Source organism: Candoia aspera, chromosome 16 (assembly GCF_035149785.1).
Source record: "Candoia aspera isolate rCanAsp1 chromosome 16, rCanAsp1.hap2, whole genome shotgun sequence".
Classification (NCBI taxonomy): Eukaryota; Metazoa; Chordata; class Lepidosauria; order Squamata; family Boidae; genus Candoia; species Candoia aspera.
The window spans coordinates 10,962,645-10,985,254 of record NC_086168.1 but is presented as its reverse complement, the minus strand read 5'-3'; the positions used below and the strand labels follow the sequence as shown (position 1 = coordinate 10,985,254).

Here is a 22,610-nt window from a genome sequence, read left to right as displayed (position 1 = left end):
AAACCCATAAAAGGTCCCTAGCATCACAGCAGGCAGAGCATGATGGTCCCGCTTGGTGGAAAGTGACCTGCAGACACTTCCCTGCCCCCGGGAGTCATTAAGTGAGCAGCCTGGTCCGTTCCCATCATTTGTTTATTAGTTTGGTTAACTGTAACATCCCAAAAAGTATTTCAACTTAAAAGGCACATTCTCAGCCCCCAATCCATGCCCCGCAATCTCCACCGGAAATCAAGATGTATCCATGGTCTGCACCGTCTCATCTGCCACTTCGAGCTCCAGGCGCGTCACCTTTTCCGACAGGATGCCCGTGGTCCCCTTCTTGCACCCATACCTTCCTTGCCTGTCAGGAAAAAGAGGCACCATCACCGAGTCCTGCCGTCTTGAGCAACTTTTGCCAGGCCAGAGTGTTCATTCCTGCAGGAAGCCCAGCCCAGCCCAGCCCAAACTATCGATCAGCACCGTGGGAGGAGAGGTCATGCCCTGCGGGGAGACGGTGACGCCGAAGACTTTGCAAGACCGGCCACCAAGAGAGGGCGGATTTATACCCGGCAGAATCTTTCGGCCTGCCTCCCGGACAGAAGCTGAAAACTTCACACGGACGGTTCAGCCTTGTGTCCCCCAGCTAGAATTCCCTTGGTCATTTAAGACGAAGCACCCATTAATCATCTGCAGGCCACCTTATAGCTATTACTGTACCCAGGCTTTTCCCCATCCCGAAGACACCCGGACAGCTCTCCCCAGGCTGGCATTTTCTAAATCAGTTGCAACCCAGAGCAAAACCGGCTGGTTCACACACGCTCACCTTTCCCCCTTCTTGTTGGGTGTGCTGTATGGACGCAGGAAATCCAGCTTGCTCTTGTTGATGACACAAAGATCAATGTTACTGCCAGAGCCCAGGTCATTAAATATGCCAGCTGCAATAGCATCCTTCACAAGCTGTTTGGCTTCCTCTTCCTGGGGGGTTGGGGGGGGGAGAGGGAAGGAAAAATCCAAGCCAAACATGAGAAATCCAGCATCCCTCATTTTTTAAAGCTGATGGAGACTTAGCCCTTGAACTCAGATAATCTCTAAAGAGAGAATAAAGACAAAGATTGGGGGGGGGGGGCATGCTACTAGAGGTAGGTAGATTTTTCTGCAGCCACACACAGCTGGAAATCACGCTGTGACTCTTCCAGTGGAGAGAGGGGGGACTAATTACCATCTACCTAAAAAAGAGGAAATAGTTTGTATGCATTTAAACAACTACAAAGTTCTTCGAAAGAGGAGCAGCTCCCTCTTTTTCTGCAGCAAAGAAGGAAACCGTAATTAGCAAATTTGGTATCGCTCACCCCTAAAATGATCTTTTTTCCCCCCCACGGGCACAGAAAAGCACTACCTGGACTCACATTGCTCTTCCATTAACAGGTGGATGAGGAGGAGGTACAAAAATTACCAGCCGCCCCCAAACCCCAAAATCAGCACTCCTCCCTCAATTTTTCCAGGGGAGAACGGACGCTTTGGCCCCGAAGTGCCTGGGACTGACTGTATTAACGGAACATAAACAGCAATTCCCATTACATCAGCACCCTCTACAGGGCCACCAGAGAAAGGGATGCAGTATTTCCAAGACTGCCCTGGACACCCTCTCTGGAGTAAAAAAAGCAGATACTGACAAATACGCTTCACATTTTGAGACGCTGCCCACAAACCAAATCGTCAGCCCGATGATCCGGCGTTCCTCTTCCAGGATAATAGACAGCAGGAAGACGTGGTGTGCTGGGACTCCCAAGTGGACTTCCGAGGTTGGCTGCTTCTCGGGGGCAGGAGAAGGCCTCAACTGCTGCAGATGCTCAACTGGAGTTAGCATCAGGGGTTCCCTCGACCACAGCGAGGAAGCCGCTTCCAACGGGCCAGCAAACTCTCTGTCTGGACGGGGGGGACGGGGGACGGGGGAACCGAGCACGCGCAGATCTCTACGTCAGGTGTGAGGTGGCAGAACAAAACCAAACGCCAAGGCCCAGTACCTGCTGTGCAATTTCAGCATCTTTTGCATGCTTCCCCCTGGCCTATCTGCCTCTCTTCCTGGACAGGCCCCATTCCAGACCACCTGGCCCATGCCAAGGCCCCTCACAGTACGAGGCTGAGCTAGCTGCCCGAGGGCAGACGAGCTCCACATCCTCAGGGGCAAAGCTTCAAGCCCTCGCACGTGTGTGTGTGTGTGGGGGGGGGGGAGATGCAGGCCATGAGTCCCTCTTTAACCCAAAAGGGTCCTCCATTTTTCCAGCAGCAGCTGCAATGCGCATCACTGAAGAGGACCCCAAAGGGCAATTTTGCCTCTTCCCAGCACATGTTCAGGGCTCTCCAGAGACCCTCCACACAAGAGGCGCTTCCTACGCAGGCCCAGATTCTCACAGCTCAATTATTTCGGCTCCAAATCTCCTCCACGCAAAAGTGGAGCCTGCCCGCTTCCGTTCTGCTCGCTTGCAAGAGTCATCGCTGCAAAGCATTCAGCCAAACGCCTCAGATCCGCAGAATTCCTCTTGGCGCTGGCTAATTTCAACGCTGGCTCTCGATGGTGATTCAGGGCTTGGCTTGTCAGATCGATAGACCAAACTTAATTGTGCTAGGCCAGTGTTTTTCCAACTTGGCAACGTGTGGACTTCAACCCCCAGAATTCCCCAGCCAGCATGCTGGCTGGGGAATTCTGGGGGTTGAAGTCCACACATCTTAAAGTTGTCAAGCTGGAAAAACACTGTGCTAAGCCAAGCCCTAATAAGATTCAGACAGCCTCACCAGCGCCAACTACCACCCTAGGCCCATGCAGCATTTCAACCATCTTTCTCACATCCTTTCTACAGATTCACGGGGCAGGAACATTATCCAGACCTGGGATGATGATTCAGATGACCCCGCCAACTTCATGGAGGGAAAAGGGGCCCGGTGGATAAGCCTTCGAGGCCATCCTTACCACCAAGGGTTTTAAGCTCAGCTAGCAGCACGATCAGGAAAACGCTGACAGCCCGTCTATAAAACTTAAAATACACACTTAACGACGGCGCTGCCAGGGAGGTAGCATAATAACAATTAATTGGAAAAAGTCCCCTAAAAGTTCAGGGGGTATAAGAGGAGGAGGTCCTCCTTTATGGCCGCGGGGCCTGAGTGAACCGGGAATCGCCTCCCCAGCCTGGAGCCACGCCATAAATGAGATTACAGTAAGAGGGATGCGCTGTACAAGTCAGCTCGACACGCATCCCTTTCTAGGGCACGCGGCTTGCACGCCGTCGCTCCGCTGCGTAATGTGTCCCGGGGCTCCGATGTGCTCCTCCATTTACCACCGCAAGACAAATGGGCAGCGCTTGTAAAAGGCTCAGAGAGGTCCGGGCCAGGCGCATAATGGTCACCGCAGCTGTGCCAAACGGCTGGAGGGGGCCACGGCAGACCCCCAAGTTCATTAAACTGACCAGTAATGGTTCTCTGAAAGCACGCCAGAGGAATTGAACAGTAAAGGCTAAAATAAATAACTCAGCACGGAGAGCTCATCCGAAATGGTGTTTGATAAATTATTTATCACGGAGGAGATTGCCTGCATTTAATTTTGGAGCTACTGGTAGCATCTTTAAAAGATGATTTATGTGTTGTAATGCCATTAAACTCTATATTGGCCCTCTGCTGGCTATAAAGTCTGCTGAGATTTAAAGAACGAGTTTTAAAGTGTCACGGCAACATCATGGTAGAGAGACTGTATTAAATCTTGACTTTAAACCTGCTGTCTGGAGAGTTGCATTCTGTACACGCTCCAAAACTGATATATTGCCTCCTTCCAACTGTAATGACAGAGGCCCAAGCACTTGGAGTCTTCTTTCCTCTCCTCCCCAGCCAGCACCTCTGTGCCTTGCAAACGTTGGGTCAACTTTGCAAGGAAGGAGGACTGAAGAACGGCAGACTCGGCCTGTGCCCAGAAAAAAATCTGCAAACTTGGCCCCCAGCGTGTTAAAAGGCCACGTTGCCTTCAAGACAAGGTCAAGCCTGGCCAACTCCGGGTCCAACCTCCGCATGGTTTTCCTGGATACAGGAAAACACAGAAGTGGCTGGCCAACCCCCTTTCCAGATATTTTTCCAACTTACCAGTTGGGCCAACAAACCTGGAATTTTCTGGCAGCCCCCCATCCAAGGGCTAACCAGATCTGGCCCAGCTTCACTTCTCAACTTGACAAGGTCAAGTCAGGAACTGCCCTCTATGCATTTCCTTACCCCAAAACTTCAAAACCAGAATCTCTTGGCTTCTATTTCTGCGTAGCCTTCTCCTTACATGAAATCGTTGGTATCTCTTTGAGAATACCTTTTTTTTTTTTTCATGTGGAGGCTTTGCAAACGTATTGTAAACGGGTGGAGGCAATTCCAGCTTCTGAAAGGAGGCCTACATATTCACCGGATGTGATATGGATTGTATCTACATCTTGATAAATATCCTATTTATGACGCTTCCCAAACAGATCAGTTCCACCGGGCAAGAATGGAATATGCTCAAAGTTCTTACAAAACTGGAAAGGGGGGGGAGGGAGGCAAAAGGACAGATAAAAAGACAAATTACTTTAAGCAAGAATCAGAGAAATAACTGGGTTGGGGAAAGGGCAGCATTAGGGAGGCCAGACCAACCGTAAAAATCTATATAGAAGTGTTGGGGATTTGGGACTAGGAAAATACTCGTTCTTGAAGGATACCGAAACCTACGGCAGGATAATTAAAGCATGGATGAATAATGCCGATACACCCATCTTCCGGGAGAAATTGTGGGGAGATTGATACGTAACTGAAAGCAGTGCTAAATCTGCTGGGAAGTTCAAAGTGGAACTGACCCAACACAGGCACTAAAAATCAAAACGATTTCATTTCTTTCCCCTCCTTTTCATTTCTACCAAAAAAAAAAGATCAGATGGGCCAGAAAGGAGAATGCAGGAAGTCAACCATTCTACCTGCCCAAATGCTCTTTCTACCTTTCTGAGGAAGGCAGAGCCAAAGAAAGCTACCTGTTTCTTTCTGCTAAGCTAAACAAGAGGACCACCAAGAGGCATTTTCAAGTCTGCGTGGGCTAGGCTTCTCTTTTTGATCCAACCAAGACCTTTGGGAGACCCTTAGCAGCCCAAGAGACCAACAGATTCCATCTGAAGGAGGCTTTACCTTCTCAAGTCCCACCTTCCCATCTGGACTGCAGCGAGAAGGCACCTCCTAGACTCATCATCCGCCAACTTCGAAAGGCGGGGGGGAGTCCTGCCCTCTCATATTAATTTAGTAACCCTTTTCATTACGCTGGGAGGGTTCCCGGCAAACAGGAACATTTGCAAGAAACTGTTTCATGACCCAGGGCAGCTGAGGAGTCCTAACAACACACGCTGACCTCTCCCTTGAGCAGATGAAACACCTATTGTTTCACATCCACGGACTAGATTTAATCCTGCCGCAGCCTTCGTACTTTCCGGACTTTGCCTGCCGATATTTTGTGTTGTCTACTGCTATGGAGGGTTCGCCATACAGACGGGCAGCCGCCTCTCCCTCAGCACTGGGCTCGTGGCACAGCAGTCCTTCAGACAGGCCGGGTTAACAATGGTTTTCCTAGAAATCCATAGGTTGCTAACAGCAGACAGATGTTCCACAGCTCGTTCCGGCATGGGACACTACCTTACCCGTCAACACTGATCTGAGAAAAAGCCTTCACTGATGCCTCTCAGTGCTTCTCATTCAGGGCCAAAACTATCTTTCCACCCCACACGCAAAGCAACCCAAGACTCCAAGCACAGCATTGTTCCCTTTGAGCCTGGCCTTGAAAAGAAAGGGCTTAACATGTTTTGTCCTGTGCATGTTTTAAAACCGCTAACCAACCTCCCTTAAACACCCATCTTCTAAAGCGCTCGCTTGCAGTTGGTGGAAACTGCTATTTTTGAAAGGCACGAACGTGGGCAACCTCGGCCTCTCCTTTCTCATATACTCCAATACGGGTATAATAAACCATGTTAATATTTCATACCGGTGTAAAATATGCTGGAGTATCAATTCAACATCTGTTGTCTTTAGGGTTCCTGAGTCCCGCAGAGGCTCTTTCAATTTGTAATTGAGTTCTATACTGAATTAATCAGCAGTTTATCTTTCTTCCTTTTTTTTTTTTTTTTGGTAACAGGGAAAAAAAAAATCCTCTCTACTAACCTGAATTTACATTAACAATTTATAGCAAATAACCTGCCAAGGCAGAAATGTATGATTCTGGAATTCCTGTTCAGTCATACTAGTGCCTTGATTCCACCTCTTGCACTCTGTTGGCAAAACTCTCCAAGAGCGCTGCATTTTCAGGGGAGTGGGCAGAGGCACCCCCCATCTTTCAATCCCTACATGAGACCGACGTACGTCTCATTTGTGACTTATTATTTTCTGAAAATGCTTGGACTTGCACAGGGCAGATGGTCTCCCAAAAACGACCAAGGCTGAGCTGGAAGTGAAATTCCGATAATGCAAATATTAGAAGCAAGGGGAGGGGGGCACACATTTCCTTAATCTTCTTGGCCTGTTATCTCCCAGCTAAGTGTGATCTCAGGGTCCACGTGAAAAGGACAAGGGTGTGAGTCAAGAGCGGGGTCAACGTGCAAATCTAAGCGCAATGCCAGAAGAGGAGAGGCAGCATCTATAAGATGACCTGTCTCCTGAGTCTTAAGGTGAATTTGCTTTTGTTTTACTGTCAACAGAAAAAAAAAATAACCACCACCATCTGGGGACAGACAGACCAGAATCCAAAGGCCACATCATTAAAGGATTCTGGAAAACCAATGTTCTCACCAGTTTTTTCCATTCTCTCAAGAGTCTTTCTCTAGAAAGATAAGGATTTCTTGGTTCCTTGTGGATAAAATGCATTTTCTGCTGATAAAGGTCAGCTTGCCCTTAGGATCTGCATAATGCAAAATACGTTGAAGTCCAACATCCCCTTCTATGTTCTCCAGTCACAGGAAGGAAGAATGTGGGCTTGAACATCGGTTCCTAAGAAATACACTTAAAAAAATGATAACCAAGCCTATATATCTATATCCTATGAGAAGTGAAAGCATTTGCATGACTGTGGGTAAACCTCAAAGGATACACAATGAAATGGAATTAATTTATTCCTTTCAAGTTCAGGTGAAGATGGTTGCTTTCAGCCATGCAATGGATGGATTAAAAAAACCTAGCCAGATCATACATTCTCAGATTAGGCAGGATGACAAAGCAGACAGGGAGTGGCTGCCCCTGCAGAACTCAAATAAATCCTCTTCCATCTTGTTACCATTTCCTCATTGGGGGAGACAAGGATGAAAACTATGTGAGACCAGCCAACATGAACCCCCCCTCCCTTCTTAAAAAAGAATCACCTAAACTTAATCATTCTTTCCTTAGTGCTATAGTATGGAGACTGCAAAGCACGTGGAGGGAGAAAGTGAAAGAAGGGGGAAAAACGCTTTTAAGGAGAAATGGGGGCAGGCTGGGCTATTCCCTCCCTTGGAAATTTTTGAGGAGAGGAAAGCTGCCCCAGAAAAGCTACAAAATGCCGGCAAAAAGCAGAATTGATGCAGATGCACACGCAAAAGGAGAAACCCTGGGTGCTTCTTTTGACAAAGGGGTCTTACTGTGTCCCCCCCACCCCCCCGCCACCCTACAGCGTTTGCTTAAGCTCTGCACGCTGCCAATGGCTGCAAGTTCCCGCGGCATCTCTCCAGCTTAACGCGGACGGCCTCCCTTGATCTAGGTTGTCTGCTGGCCGCCTTCCCAGCAAGCAGCCACCTTCCCGCGGAGTCATTAAAACGCGAGTGTCAGCTGCGGAGATTAGGCAGAGGACGCCCACACCTGAGCCCCGTGGTAGGGACGGGGGCATTTTGATCAGCCCTGCTAATGAAGGCAGGATTCATATGCGGCTTGTCACTGTTCCCGAACGTCGCTTGGCGGCCCGGACGGCCTAAATGAGACTGATGGGCTGACAGCCCTTGATCAAGACCGAAGTCGGGGCGGTCCTTGGCCACCGAAAGGCAACCTGGCCTTCCAAAAATCACTTTTCGTTGGGGCCGTTGGAAGGATGACCGCCACGCCCCTGCCTTCCTTTCAAGCAGCTTGAGCCAGCCCGCAGCTTCGGGACGGCTGGGGGTGCTGATGGACCCCGAGTCCCTAGAGCAGAGTCTCCAGGTAAAAGCCTCAAACGTCAGCCCAGGGGAGGGATGGGAAGAACGAACCAATGCTTGGGGCCACGGTTTCACGGCAGGATGCGGGGAGAAACGAAACATCGCTTTTCCTACAAAAGCTGAAGCTTGGCTCTCTCGCTTCGGCGATTTCAGGGAAGTTTGGGCCTCTCCTAGGCACACTTTCTGCCCTGGAGCAACCAGGTGCTCGGCCTCCTGTCTGAAGCCCAGCAGAGCTTTAGGGAGAAAGCAGTTGCCGCTTCTGGCAACGCGTCACCATCCAGCCGGAGATGCGTGCTTCTGCATCGTCTTAGGAAGGAAGCTGCTGGATAGAGATTGCTTCTCTGCCTTGTAGCCTGAGGAAGGGTGGTTGTCATGTTTGGCACCAACAAAGTCACTTGCTACTATAACTCCAGACTTTGGAGGGGGGGAGGGGGGCCTGCTGGTGTGAGGTTGCCCAAGGCAGAAGGAGAAGCTCCCACAGCTTCCAGCGGCAGAGCGCCAGGGCCAGAGAAACCTGCAAGGATTGGCTGAGCCCGCCACCCCGCGTGCCTTTAAGCCGGGCATTTTCAAAGTCTGCTCTTCCCACCACAGGCCACAACAGCTGCCAGGCCAGGTTTGAACCTCTCAGCTCTTGGCAGCCAACTGGAAATTCCAGCAAAAGAAATTTTTCAAGTCGCTATTATTGCCTGTCGCGGATTTATAAATATTGTGCACTCTGTGCGGTGGCACAGCTCTCTAGGGATGCCGGTGCATGCCAAAAATGTAGCGGCGGGGGGGGGGGAGGAACAGTTCCTTGCCTTCAAATAAATGCTAATTTCCTTAACAGCGCTCACGCAAGGCTTTTGGTGAGCCGCTTCAGTCGTACGGAATACATATCAGAGGGGGGGGGGGAAACGGCTGATTGTCTTTTCCAGCAATATTCAGCTGCCGCGTTCATTAAGCTTGTTTAATTAGATTCCAGATGCTAATTTGCAAGTTGAAACCAGAGGGTGCAGGACGGTGTGCCTTTGAATCACATCTCTTGATGTGATGGACTTTAGAAGGAACTGCTGCCCTTTCCGAGCGCTATCGGAATCGCCTGGCAATTAGCACGGAAAGGCCGTCCTCCGACCGGCCGAGGATACGGACGCGGCTTTGTGTCTATTTTAATGGCGGCAGAACTCAAGCCCTCTCCCCTGGTGACAAATTTCACACCACGCGCTGGGGGGGGGGGGCTATCAAGATCTGCCCAAGGTTGCTCAGCCCTTCCAACCCAAGGGGTTCTGCGAGAAAAAATAAGGATCGTAGCAAAGAACGGAGAGAGGGAAGGACTGTGTGCCACCAGGAACTGTTCAGAAATGTGCAGGTGGCCCAGATGTTCCCCCCAATGTTTTAACCAACACTGGGAAATTCCATCTATCCTATTAGTGAAAACTGTCCATAAACCATCACGAAGGGCCTCGGGAGCTGTTCCAGTTACTCAAAGAAACGTTTGGGGGGTGGGAGGGGTGAGATTTACCTCCATGTCGGGTTTGAACTTGTCCTCGAAGACGGCCATAGCTGCCAACGCTCCGGAACCTGAAACCCACCAAGAGAAGGTTTCATGAGTTGGAGAGGACTTTCTTCTCTGCTTACTTGCCAACTGCGATAGAAATAATTTTTAAGAGGAGGAGGGATGGCAACACCCAACCATATAACATAGGTTTTTAAAAATACAAGCATCGCTACTTCTTATTTAAAGGTGGAACAAGCGTGTTTCAGCTGGAGGGTGTGAGTAACGCGTAGCCTTACTCTGAAGTGGTGCGGCTAACAAGGCAGCCCTGAGCGTTTTCCAAAATTCCAAGAATTACAAAGCCCAGGAAAAGGCCCAGGGTGCCACTTTGCCAAGATCTGCCAGCCCAAGGTAAGCAGAGGGGCCTTGAAGCAAATCCCTTTGGAAAGTGAACAGACGTCCAAGCCCTAACTTGAGCCAGGCCTGGGGTCCTTCAAAGGGAGGGAGTCAAAATCGCATCGGGAGCAGCTGAGCCCTCCAGAGCATCTAAAGCAGTTCTTTAAATGCTGGTTTAGGTTCTTAGTGGGGTCAGGATTTGTGCTTTTACAGGTAGGTAGTATTAAGGCAGCCATCGCTAGAGGCTTTTGAGACAAGGCAAGCAAGAACTTTAAACACATGTACACCAGCAGAAGAAACACATTGTTTGAGGGATTTAAGTTCAGATGGCTTTGCATTTTTCACTTGGCAGAAAAGACACAATGGATGAGGGTGGGCTGCACATGAGGCTCACCCCCATCACGTCTCTGCCTGCTTCAAGGAATGTTCCAAGTTGGTGTCAGCAGAAGCGTCCCCTCTCCCAAAGTGACCCAGAGGTGCACAAGTTCACACGCACCGCCAGCAAACAGACATTTTAAAAAATCGGCAAGGAATCATTCAGCCGCCTTAATCCTGCTTCATTCATTCCAAAAAAAAAAAAAAAGAGCTAATCTGCCTTGCATGCTGGCCTCCCCAACAATATTTCAGCCTGCTCCGTTTTTGGAGGCAAAACAAAGTTGCCCACAATTTTTTATACCAATTAGAAGATTTTTTTGGCATTTATTACTTTTTAACTTGTTTTGCATACCACTATCTATTTAACTGGGTCACCTAGCAAGCGTCTTCTCCATTTAAAATGATTTGTGTACATCGCTTGACCACCTCAATGGTTTAGTAAAAAAGAAAAAGACGGTGATTAAACCGTTTCAAATGAGGTGTCCTGCTGATTTTATCAAGTCTGCTGAATGTATAATGAAAAGGGAGACGTTGACAGTGACACTGCTGAGAAAATGCAGACTATCTTATCTGAACCATTTAAGGTGGTCCAATTATAGATCAAGTTTAAAAGGGTAGAGGCAGCAGATTTACGGACACAAATCAATGAACATGGTAATCCCAGAAAATGTGACAGATACTCCTATTATAGAATGCTGCTGCGGTCGAGGATCATTACCTTTAGAGTGCCAATATGCCACATTTATAAGCAGAGGGGCATTCAAAGCATCTTCTTACCCTCTTGGCACCAACTGTTCATTTCAGCCACACGTGGATTTGTTGAAAAGGAAAAGGTTAAAAACGGAAATAAAAAGGCATTCTTTGAGAGGGGCTGGCCCGAGGAAAGAGGCAGCAATGTCCCTAGAAGGGGTCAATTGTCCAAAGCTTTACGAAGCCATGAGGCTGGATTTAGGCTGGATAAGGTTTATCAGGCAAGATAAACCACCCCAAAATCCCTTTAGCAGGAATAAAAAAACCCAAAAGGGCGGGGGGGGGGGCAGAAATGGCAAGATGTGCCGGAGCTTCAGCTAATGGAGGAAAAATCGTGGCGGAAGTCAAAACTTCACTTCCATTGCTTTACCATTCACGTATTAGCAAAATTTCTACCGTTATTTGGGTTGGAAACAAGACAAGAGGCCACCATAACAGATAAAAAACTGCCACTTGAGCCAGCTACCCTGGACCTTGTTCAGGTGCAATGCATTTATTTTTGAGCTCTCTCGTTTTCTAAAGGACAAGAGAGGGGAGGTGGCCTGGGGTGTCCAACCCACTAATGCCCAAGCCATTAATGGGTGGCCTTGGTTGTCCATTAATGGGTGGAAGTGGCCTAGGCTGTCCAACCTATTAATGCCCATTAATGCCCTTAAAATGCTGTGCTGGAGGCAGGACCCATGTGCAGCTCTGACTTGGCCCAGCGCAGACGAGATCTGAAGCCGCTGATCGAAGGACCCTTCACCCGTGTCCTAAAGCCGCAGGAAGGTCACCAGTTAAGGCCACCAAGTTGGAAAGGGCCGACCTCACGGCTACATTTAAAGAACTGTCTACTAGTAACTGCACACAGAACCCAAAAACTGTTTTGGATCCAGGAGCAGAGAAAGAGAGGATCGAGTTCAGGGACTCCAGATTCCAGAGACACGGTACAGCTTTCCACAAACCTAAGGCCCAAGAATGCTTCTTTGGATCCTCCTGCTGTCCCACATTAATCCAATCCTGAAATCTCCGCCACTCCTAGCAAAATCATACTTTTGAGGGAGAACCACTTAGAAAAGCGGGCTTCCTTGTTCCCCAACAGATGCCCCCGCCCGCCGCTCCCGAGAACCTGTTTGCAGCAGCGTCTGCACGGCGCGTGCTGGGGATCACAGCAACGTGGGAAGAGTAACGCTCAGATTTGTCTAATCCATCAGTGTCAGCAGCACCTGACAAGGCACTTCTTCACCGACGCTCATTGTTATTCAATTTTCTGCTCTTCCTCGATACAAATCCAGTGCTCTCTGCAGACCCATTGATCGGCATCATTTTTCACGCGGGTTGCTGGATGAGAGGCCCGGTCTCCTGGTGGCACTGCCTGTGTTGCAGACAGCCATTGCCAATGGAGGAAAGGGAGATTTATGAATATGAAACAACACGAGTGCCCAGAGACCAGGCCGAGCCACCAGAGAGCATCTCGCTGCTTCCCAAGGCCTGAACTCCACACTTCAAGCGCTGTAAATTTATGCATGCATTTCATTATACAGCCATGGCCAGAAGCTTTTCTAGACAACCCGCAATCAGACGATCTTGCCTCGTTTGCTGAAATCCGCATTTGTCCTTTGTCAGCATAAACACTTTAATTTGATGTTTTCGCTCCTGAGTAAGCACTGAGTAGGTTTTAAACTCCTTCTGAGAAAGGACACGGCACTCTCTTCAGGCACAGAATCTGGACGCCCGTTTGTTCTGCCCACTGTGAGGGGTGAAATGCAGGCCTTCCTGCTGGATGCCTGACGATTTGCAACAAAAGGCAGGGACAGGTAGCATCCTGCTCCTAAGACCCTGGAAAATCATTAGCAGAGAGCTGTACACGTTGCATTTAGTACTCTGTGGTACTGAATTTTCCGCAGATACTGGAAATAAATGGCCAGGTTTCTCAATCAACGTGGGCAATATTGATATCAGATATCGTGCATGTATCAGTGCCATAATGTCTCAGCTTTTCAGCTGTACACAGAAGTCTGAGCCACCAATGGTGACCACTGCTGCTTCTGTGTCGACAGAAGATGCGTGAGGATTTAACAAAATGTTGGCTGTATATTTCGGCACACAAGAGATCTGTCAGCGCCCAGGCCCAGCAGCTGACAGCAGTAGTGTTAAGAAGATGAAATCAGCTCTGCTGGCTAGGGAATTCTGGGAGTTGAAGTCCACCCATACCAAACTTGCCAAGGCTGAGAAACACCGCTTTAACTTCGTTGTGAGATTGCTCTCCATGGTACTGAATTTTCGGCAGATACTGGAAATAAATGGCCAGGCTTCTCAATCAACGTGGGCAAGACTTTTCTTCACCTGCCTCCCTGTATGGAATACCCTATAGATCACACCAAGGCCTGTCTCTCCAGAAATCCTAGAACCCAAGACCATTTTGGACACTGCAGCACATCAGTTTAAAAGTGACGGTGATGAGCTTCGGTGAATCCACCTCTCCTCCTCGGTGTTCAAGTCAACGTGCCGCAAAACAAAACCACTAGAAACTAAAACTAAGGACGTGCAAGACAGGTCCAATCTCAACTCTTAACAAAGTCCACTTTAGAACAGAACAGCAGCAGCGCAGCACAAACGCTTGGGAACATTTTGAAAACTCACAAACAGGTTTAAAAAAAATCAAGTTACACTTGGACGCTAAGCACTTCTCCTTAGAAAAAGGAGCGCTCTTCATCCTCTTCCAGAAGGTCAGCAATGAGGAAGTGAACAGGGATGCCAGAAGGTAAGAAAAGGCCCTCTCACCAGTCCAGTCCTTCCCAACCTGTAATCCTCCAGGAATTCTGGACCAATTCCAAGGATCCCCTAGCTCGGTTGGAGACTGTTGGATTACGACGAGCTAAGCCCACCACTGGGGTTGTCCGACGACACAGAAGCTTTCTGGATGATATCAATGTCTTTGGCGTGTGCTGAAATTGAACTGTTCTAGGCTTTAAAGATGACAATCCTTAAAGTGCAGCCCAGCATGGCAAACAGTTCCCACTTGCTTGTACACTGTCCCTCCTAACCCTGAGGCTGCTAGATCTTGGTCTCATCAAAGTTTCCAAATAGCGTCAAAGGCAGTCATGCAGAAAGAGAAAGAGAAAGAGAAAGAGAAAGAGAAAGAGAAAGAGAAAGAGAAAGAGAGAGAGAGAGAGAGAGAGAGAGAGAGAGAGAGAGAAAGAGAAAGAGTGCACCAATATGGGTACTGTCGGCAAACCGGTTTTGGCTGGTGGAGTTTTGGGAAAGAGTTTTGTGCAAATCTGAGATTTGCACAAGGTGATCAGTGGAGATTTAACTGATCCTGAACAGGAGTCATAAAGAGTTCAGAGCCCTCATGTGTTTTCTTAAAAAAAAAAAAAAAAAAAAGATTAGCCTAGCTGGATAGAAAGAGGCAAATTAACACAACTGGAATCCCTCCGTGAGAATAGTTCTCACCGGTCTGTTTTCTCTCTCGCTGGGCTCAGCGAAGAGTATGCGCGAGACAGCCACACTTCTGAGGAAACAAAACCGAATCAGATGACACCGAGTGCAAAGTGGAGGAGAGCTCTGCTGTTTTGGTTCACTAATCACTTGCTATGTACACTCACCACACACACACACACACACACACACAGAGCAAGGTAATTTATGGTTCGGCGGTTTAATAATTTATACGTTTCAGGGCACATTTATAAATATTAATCCAATTTCATCTTTTATGTTAATTCATATAAGAGCCTGAATAGAATATTACATCATAAATCCTATAACAGCATTCTTTCGAAAAACAGGAAAAAGATTTTATGCACAGAATAAATAATGTAAGAGTTTGTAGGGTACCATGGCACCATCTATTGGCCTGAAAATGGCCTCACTGATTAAACCTCAACACATTTGTTCAGAACTGGAGATCCCGATTTATCCCAGCGCTTGTATGAAACAACACACAAAAAAAGGAAGTCTACAAATGTGACCCATCATCCAATTATCACTTCTATTCATAACAGGGGAATTATTTCTGATCATACGATGTGTTTTCCTAGGGTTGTTGGTTTTTGTTTTTTTTTTGCAACTTGGATAATAATGCATTTTAAAGAATAATCATTTGGCCCTGCCAAGGATAGAGCGAGTTGAATCACTTTACTTTTTTGCCCTTATTTTTATATTTATTTATTTATTAAGAGTAATTTTATATTTATGTATCGTATTTATATCGCATGCTCGTTGTTTTAATCAATTATTTTATTGTAAACCGCCCAGAGTCCCCCGATGGGAGGAGATGGGCGGGGACAAATTAAATAAATAAACAAACTCAGGGGACCAAGCTCGCAGAAACACAATCCTCAGTAAATGCCTATACTATCGTTCACCCAACCATCTCCTGCGTCAATTCAATTCAGTGAAAAAAACTCATTAAAGCAAGTTTCTCCAGCTCAGGACTCTACGAAGGGCCCTACTAAGGAAACCAAAATGCCCTCTCAATATTTCTTTCTCTCTTTAAAACCTGGCAACATTTTAGAAAGCTGATCCTGCAATTTGCTTTTCTGGAAATTAAAACAACTCCTAGGACGTGTGGGTCCTCTTTCAGAGAATCCCCCTCTGCGGTTCCATCCGATTCTTTTTAAGAGATGATCAAGCCACCATTAAAGCAGACAGGAATTTCGCTTTCTTTTTCCACCCTATTAGCTGCATCATCATCGGCACAAGGCACGATGAAAAATTCAATGCGCTGGGTCCCCACTAGCGGGCAGTGCAGCCACCTCACTTGGCTATTCAAAGGACCGTGACTCACCCATTGTGACGTAGGGCAGCTTGTCAGTCGATCCATGGGGATAAATGCAGTAGAGATGAGGCCCAGTCACATCAATCCCGCCAAGGACCAACGCTGCACCAATGTATCCCTGGTACCTGGAACAAAACAGCACAGACATCGCAAGAGGGACAGAACAGGAACAAGAGGATGGACAATCCTTTCTGAAGCTTATCCACATCGGTTGCATTTACTGCTCTTTGCCCGTCTCCAAATTCCTTAGTTTAAAGGCAAGGAAAGCTGCCTTGGTTTTTCAGATGGAGCTCTGAGTAGCATGCATTCTGTTTTTGTGTGAGAACCTTACATACGCACATCCTTGTGAACAGTTTTAAACCAAAAGATCCCCACAAATGCCACATCTTAACCCCCTTTGGAAGTCCAGTTCTGGCAAGTCAGAATCAGTCCCTCTACCAGAAATTTGCAGTGTGCAGGTTTGGCATCCCCAACAGAAAACCTCATTTTTGAAAACTCCCCCTGCTCTTGCAGAGTCCTGTACGGTGGTTCAACGTATATTTATTTTTGAACGCCCAGCTCAGCTGTTTTCTCTTCCCCTTATGGGAAAGTGGGCGGGGGAGTCAAAAAGCCCAAGATGGTCGCCGCGACTAGGCAACGGAAACCCTCCTTGCCTTTTCTCTGCGTGAATTGCAGTCACGGTGACCATTTTGACTTTCTTGACTCCTCCCTGCGGAAGCCTCTGAAAGGTGGGGATGGAAGACTTCTCTCCCCATTACAATCCTGCCCAGCCAAAGATCTGGTACCTGAAAAGCATCTGCTTAAGCATCCGATTGGCCGTAATGACTCTCGGAAGGCGCCCAGTTGAAAGGGAGTGAAGCTCCATGTTGGAAGAAATCATCTGCGTCGTCATTTCGGTGTCCGCAGCTGTCCCTGCCCCACAGCAGCTGCAAAGAAATGGGAAACGGCAGCATTTTAGCCATCGCCAAGCCCTGCTGAAGCGAATTAGCCTCTCGCACCCCAAGGAAACTCACTTTCAGAGCGTTCGAGAGGACAGTGAGCGGAGCAGGGGCTCGGCCCCAACGTTTCGCTCACCCCAGCCACGTGAGCAATTCACGCGCATCTCCCCATTCCAACGGGGAGGCTCGGTGCGCAGCGACGGCCCCTCCCCGCCGTGCCTCCGTGCCCGGGCACTTACTAGATGTTGGGCGCGATGAAATGGATTTTGGAGCAGTTCTTGTCAGCAACCACCATCCCCTCGGTGGCTCGGGTATCGGCCCCGAGCACGATGCCGTCCTGGGGAAAGAGAGCGCATTTAGGCGGCATCTTCCCCCGCGGTGCAGGGGGTTCCTCCGCCAGAGCCGCGGCGGCCTCACCTTGTACACCAACCCAGCTATGGTGGTGCCCGTCTTGCGCGGCGTGGGCAGCCGAAGCCCTCTCTGGGCCCCCTGGCCTTCCAGCTGGGCATTCCTGCGGCGGGAGAGAAAAGCCACCGTGAGAGGCGGGCAGCGCCGGCCCTGCCCGGCCCCGATCGCGCAACCGGGCGCAGCGGGATCCGGGCCTGCAGGGGAGGGGAGCAGCTCAGGATCAACTCGAGGGGGCCTGCTTTGCGGGGAGGGGGAAGCCGGGCACCCCCCGCCACCAGGCTCCGGTCCCCAACCCCGCCGGCCGCGGGGAGGCGCCCCTCCCCTCCCCCCTTCCCCTCCCCCGCAGTCCCGTCCGGCGTCCCGGGAGGAGCGCCGGACTCCAACTCCCAGCATGCCTCAGCATGGCCCCGGCGGCCGGCGCCTCTGGGAAGAGTAGTTCCGCGCGGCCCGGGAGAAGCGCCGGTCGGCCCGCCGCCGTGCCCGGGCGCGGGCCGCTGCGGAGCCACGGGAGGCTTCCCGGGAAGGGCAGGAAGCGGCTCCCCGGTGCCCGTCCCGCACCGGGCCCGCCTCGCCGGCAGAGGCCGCGCAAGCCCGGATCCTGAGTCACGGCCGGCCTCGCTCCGCCGCCGCGGCCCGCGGGGCCCCGCCGCCTCCCCCGGCCCCGCCGCCGCCGCCTCCCCGGCCCGCCCGCGCCGCCGCCGCCGCCCCCGGGCCGCACCGGGCGCAGTTGTGGAAGGAGAAGCCGCCGGTCGCCGGCGCCGCGGCCTGCAGCAGCGAGAGCGTCGCCATCTTCCCGACTGAGGCGGAGGCGGAGCGCGGCGGCGGCGGCGGCCACGCCCGCGCGCCAGGCCACGCCCCCGCCGCGCACGTGGGCCGGGTGGGGCGGCTGGGTGACAGTTCCCATCCTCCCCAGCCAGAGCGGAGGGAGCTGTGCTCTCACGCCACCCCTTTAAGGGGAAGGGCCCATCATCCCCAGCTGCCATCATCCAAGCGTTCAGATATTGCTGCCCCAGGATGCCAGTGGGGGAGAGGGAGCATCGGGGCCCCCATCATCCCCGCCCACCACAGAGAGGGTTGTGTTCTCCGGTGGTTCCAGGGTGCTGTTGCATTCGGCTCCCATCCTCCCCAGCCACAGAGGAGGGAGTCGTGCTCTCACAGCACCCCAAGGTGCCAACTGAGGGGAAGGATGCTGGACTAGGGTCCCATCCTCCCCAGCCACAAGAAGGACCATAGCAGAGGGCGGAAAATCCTGGCGAGGAACTCACTCGTGGTGCAGAATCCCTTTGGAGTTAACTTTGCAAGCCCTTCTGCACTCCTAAAGCTGAGATCCTGTTTGCCCTTATTTTTGGACTCCCTCCTCCTCCTCCCAGGACCCCTATTGCCTGGGGAAATTATTCAGCAAGCTTTGAATTCAAGAAAATAACTCAGCCAGCGAATCAGAGTTCCAAGACAGAAGCTTGCAAACATTTTCTGCTTTGATCCTTCTTGCTCTGACATTTGCAATCCCCGATTGAAACTGAAAGCTGTGGATCTTGTTTGCGGTTAACTGAGGCTTGGCTAACCCAAGTTCTGGCATCCTGTCAGGAAAGCTTCTGCCAAAAATCATTTTGCTGCAAAAGTGGTGCTTTTGTATGCCCCCACATCTTTTCTGAGAACAAATGGGTCCATTAAAAAAAAAAGGTTTAAGTGTACATACTGCATGAAAAAAATGGTGGATAATGGATTTTTAAATTTATTTTGGACTGGGTTGGCCATCTTTTATTTATTTTATTTATTTATATTTCAAATGTCGTCACTGCCCATCTCCCTCAAAGATTTCATCTCGTCTGATGAAAAGATTTCATACGCGTCCTTTTGGCTACAGCCTTTACAATCCTATAATTATTTGCTGTGGATTAAATGTCTTCCCTTGAAGATTTCTTCCTATCCCCTAATTAGAGTGTTTTTACAAGGCCCAAATATTGCAAAAGTCCTGATCCAAAGAATAGAGGCCTTGCGTGGAGCAACCTGGCCTGACGGTCTTCCCATTGTGGATGACCCCCGGATTGTCCAACGTGGAAGCTGACGGATTCTTGTGGAAATCCGGTTGCTTCAGCATCAGCCGAGCGACCTGGCAGGTTCGCAACTTTAGTGAGATGTCTAAGTTGGCAAAACTGCCTTGACTGTTATATCTGATCAAGTTGTGCATAATCTTTAATGCCCCGGCGTGAGTGACAGTTGCTTCTTCAGGCGGAAATTGGAGCATAAATCTTGCATGTGGGCCCAGCCTCGTTGCTCAGCTGAACACACAGAAGTCTTCTGACCTGAGGAATGGCTACGAGCGCATGGCCCTGAGCAGGAACACAGCAAGCAGGGAGACAGTCTCTAATTGGCTGAATTGGACCTCCAGCGAGGGGGATGCGGATAACCGGGGCCTCAGCTGGCGCGAACTGGAGCCTTTCCACGTTGACCTCCCCTTCCTGTTGGGATTTGACTCCTTGTGCATGCTGAAAGTTGGGAACAATTGCCAGGCTCCCTGAGAAATCTATTAGAGCAAAGAAGAAGAAAAAAAAAGGATTAGTTGGGTTCAGTTCCTGGGGGAATACATCCTCGGATGTAGTCTGGAGCTAACAGTGGGGAAAGTTTGTGTGGCTTAAATAAAAAATTGTGGCTGATTTTCCCTCTATTGCCTAAGCTCTGACAGGAACACGGGCTGGTGTTGTTTGCACGTGGACCATTGAACTCGGAGCAAATGTTTTCAAGGCTGTTTAAAATAAGAGTTTAAATCTACATCTCCTTCATCCTTTCCACCAAGCAAGGCGGTTTATGGCGATTGAGGCAAAGTTCTCTCCGTTTTAGATCCAGTATTTTGGATTTGCTTTCTTAACAGGAGTACGTCTGTTCGGCTTTTTTCATCCCAGAACAGCTGAGCCTCTAAAACGGTTGTTTCCCGCTTGATTTCGCTCACATTCTCTGTACTGTAGTGGAAAAGTAGAATTTTACCTTGTTTGCCTCGGTTTAAATGCCATTTTGAACATAAGGTGCACGGGAAAATTGGACAAACGTGCTGGAATATTAAAGTGTGGATGTGGGTTGGGTGGCACTCAGCCAACCATCCATGCTGGCTGGGGAATTCTGGGAGTTGAAGTCCACACATCTTCAAGCTGCCAAGGTTGAGAAATGCCGGTATAGAGCAGAGTCGCCCTAATTCGCTTGAGATGAAGGTCTTCTGGCCACGGGGACCTGAGGCACTGAGTTTTAGCAAACCACTGCTTCGTTTGCACCTGCCTGGCTCTCCCCTGCATTATGGGATGTCTTCCTGAGATGCAGCGTTAGAGGAGGGGAGGCCAAACTCTCTTTCAGACCCTCTGGTGCTGCCCCAAACTCAGAATCATAGGAAACTCTGGGGTGGGGATATGGATCACTCAGCAAGAGGCCACCACTGGTTTCCTTGATGGCAGACTGTTAGCAATTGGGGGTCCTGGGTCACCAAGGGGGCACCCCAGGCCCCAAAAATAGGGGGCCACCAAGACAGCCCTTGGAAGCTGCAGAAGGTCAAACCCAGGGCCTTCTCAAAGCCAGAACGGGCCATCTCCCTTCCTTAAAAGAGGAAGGCAGTCCTGGTGCATTTGCTGCTCTGCTGCTCTGCCACCTCGCTGGCAGACGAAGGTAAGCAGCAAGGATGCAGCTGTCAGATGCTCTCCAGTTCTCACAGTTTTATTTTTGTTGCACCGTCGCCTGTGTTTTCCTGGCCCCCTCTTTCCGTTTTTCACTCGATGAAGTCAAACTCCCATCTCCAGGGCGAACGAGGGGCATCAGAAACGGCTTGGCATCCAAACGGCTGAGCAGTTGGTGCTTGAGAGTCTGGGGGAAACGGAACAGCAGGTTTTAGCTAGAAGGGACAACAGCTTTATTTCCCTCTTGGTCCTTGACGATGAAGCAGATGTCCTCCGATTATTATTTTACCTCCCAGTAATGGGGCTGCCTCTCTTCTTATCCTCCCAGGTATGATGTTGTTCTCCCGCAGATGTGCAGGTAGAGCTGCCCGTTCCCTGGCTGTGCAAGAGTGCCACCTGCTGCCACCGCCTGGGACTAGGCCTCATTCTTGGCAAGCCAGGAAATGTGTGAATCGAGAATGGACCCTGTTTTATAGCTCTATAAACAGGCACCCTAAACTCTTCATTCAGCAGGCTGTTAGCTTGGCTGTTCCTGCTAACCAAAGGCAAAACCAGCTGTTTAAGCAAGGGTGTCTCTGCACCGCGTGGAACACTTGGCTAGCTGACCGTTGCGTTAATTTCAACATCCCTCAGTCATCTCCACAACAGCCTAGATTTTCTTTGCGGGATCTTTCCCTAGTAGCATCCCAGGAATAAATCTGATGGCTGCACTGCTTTGAAACACATTGAGCTCAACAGCACACAAAAGCTTTTCCCTGCAGAAAAGGTGTTAGATCTTCTTTGGGGAGGCCAAATTGTGTCAGGAGCTGCAACCAGTGGTAGGTGCACCACAAGTGAGGCCATGGTGGCCCTGAGGTGATCATGTTTGACCTGTGTCATCCTACCACAAACGCTCAACAACACAGTTTCAAGTTGTCTTTGTTGGGGTTGTCTTCATTGCCACCAAATCTAAGATGTTGAGAACCTCAAGGAGGGCTCCTTCCATCCAACCAATAGGAGAGAACGAAGCATCCATTTTCCTTTCCCTGGTTCCTTGCTTGTAAAGATAGATAGATAGATAGATGATGGATGGATGGATAGATAAGAGGGGGGGGGTCACAGGAAAGCTGAGCAACAGATGCTGCCAAGTTTTCTGTTCCAGAGGGCCCATGCTGAGCCAACTTTGGCTGATCTCCGAAAACTCAGCAGGCTCACACCTGGTTAATACTTGGATGGGAAACTACCAGGAGATCCCAGAGCTGTAAGCTGGACCAGGAAGTTCAAAAAACAAAGGCGAAATCTTAGAATAAGCTTTCTCAACCCAGCAAACTACTTCTGGGTTGTTGCCAAGATAAGTAGACGGATATGTCCGTTGAGTCGCCCATCAAGCCCAGCTCCAAGGGGGCTTGACTTGAACATCGTGGCAAGGGTTGTCCAAGGGATGTCCTGCAGGTTGTGGGAAGCTGGAGGGAAAGAGGGTTCCTGAAGGCCTGGAGATGGTAGTATTGTTTTCTTCCAAACTCTAAGTTTGTCTACAGCTGGGCTATGGAGGATGCAGTGTAAGAGTTTTCCATGTGTCCTTTGGAAGCAGTCAGAAGGTGCTTTGCATTTTTACAGAGGCAAACAGGGTGCAGGGCAGTTTTGAGAATACAGGTGGTTTCTGGTCCCCAGATTTTACCCTTCCTGATTCCTTGTGGTGAAAGAGAG

At 49.8% G+C, this 22,610-nt stretch overlaps 2 protein-coding genes across 2 annotated transcripts in view; one reads left to right on the top strand and one right to left on the bottom strand.

The window, feature by feature from the left end:
• Positions 1 to 114: 114 nt before the first annotated feature.
• PSMB7 (proteasome 20S subunit beta 7) lies at positions 115 to 18,081 on the bottom strand. The gene is made up of 8 exons (XM_063316525.1): positions 17,987 to 18,081; positions 17,278 to 17,371; positions 17,100 to 17,197; positions 16,708 to 16,848; positions 15,932 to 16,047; positions 9,667 to 9,725; positions 803 to 954; positions 115 to 340 (listed from the first exon to the last, which is right to left on the bottom strand). The coding sequence occupies exons 1-8, from the start codon at positions 18,055 to 18,057 to the stop codon at positions 229 to 231; spliced, it is 843 nt and encodes a 280-aa protein (XP_063172595.1). The 5' UTR covers positions 18,058 to 18,081; the 3' UTR covers positions 115 to 228.
• A 1,511-nt stretch (positions 18,082 to 19,592) lies between these two features.
• The window catches only part of ADGRD2 (adhesion G protein-coupled receptor D2), a 34,176-nt gene continuing 31,158 nt past the window's right edge, over positions 19,593 to 22,610 (top strand). Inside the window, exon 1 of the mRNA XM_063316470.1 lies at positions 19,593 to 19,760. Coding sequence (XP_063172540.1) covers positions 19,593 to 19,760 — 168 coding nt within the window. The remainder of the gene's footprint in view (positions 19,761 to 22,610) is intronic.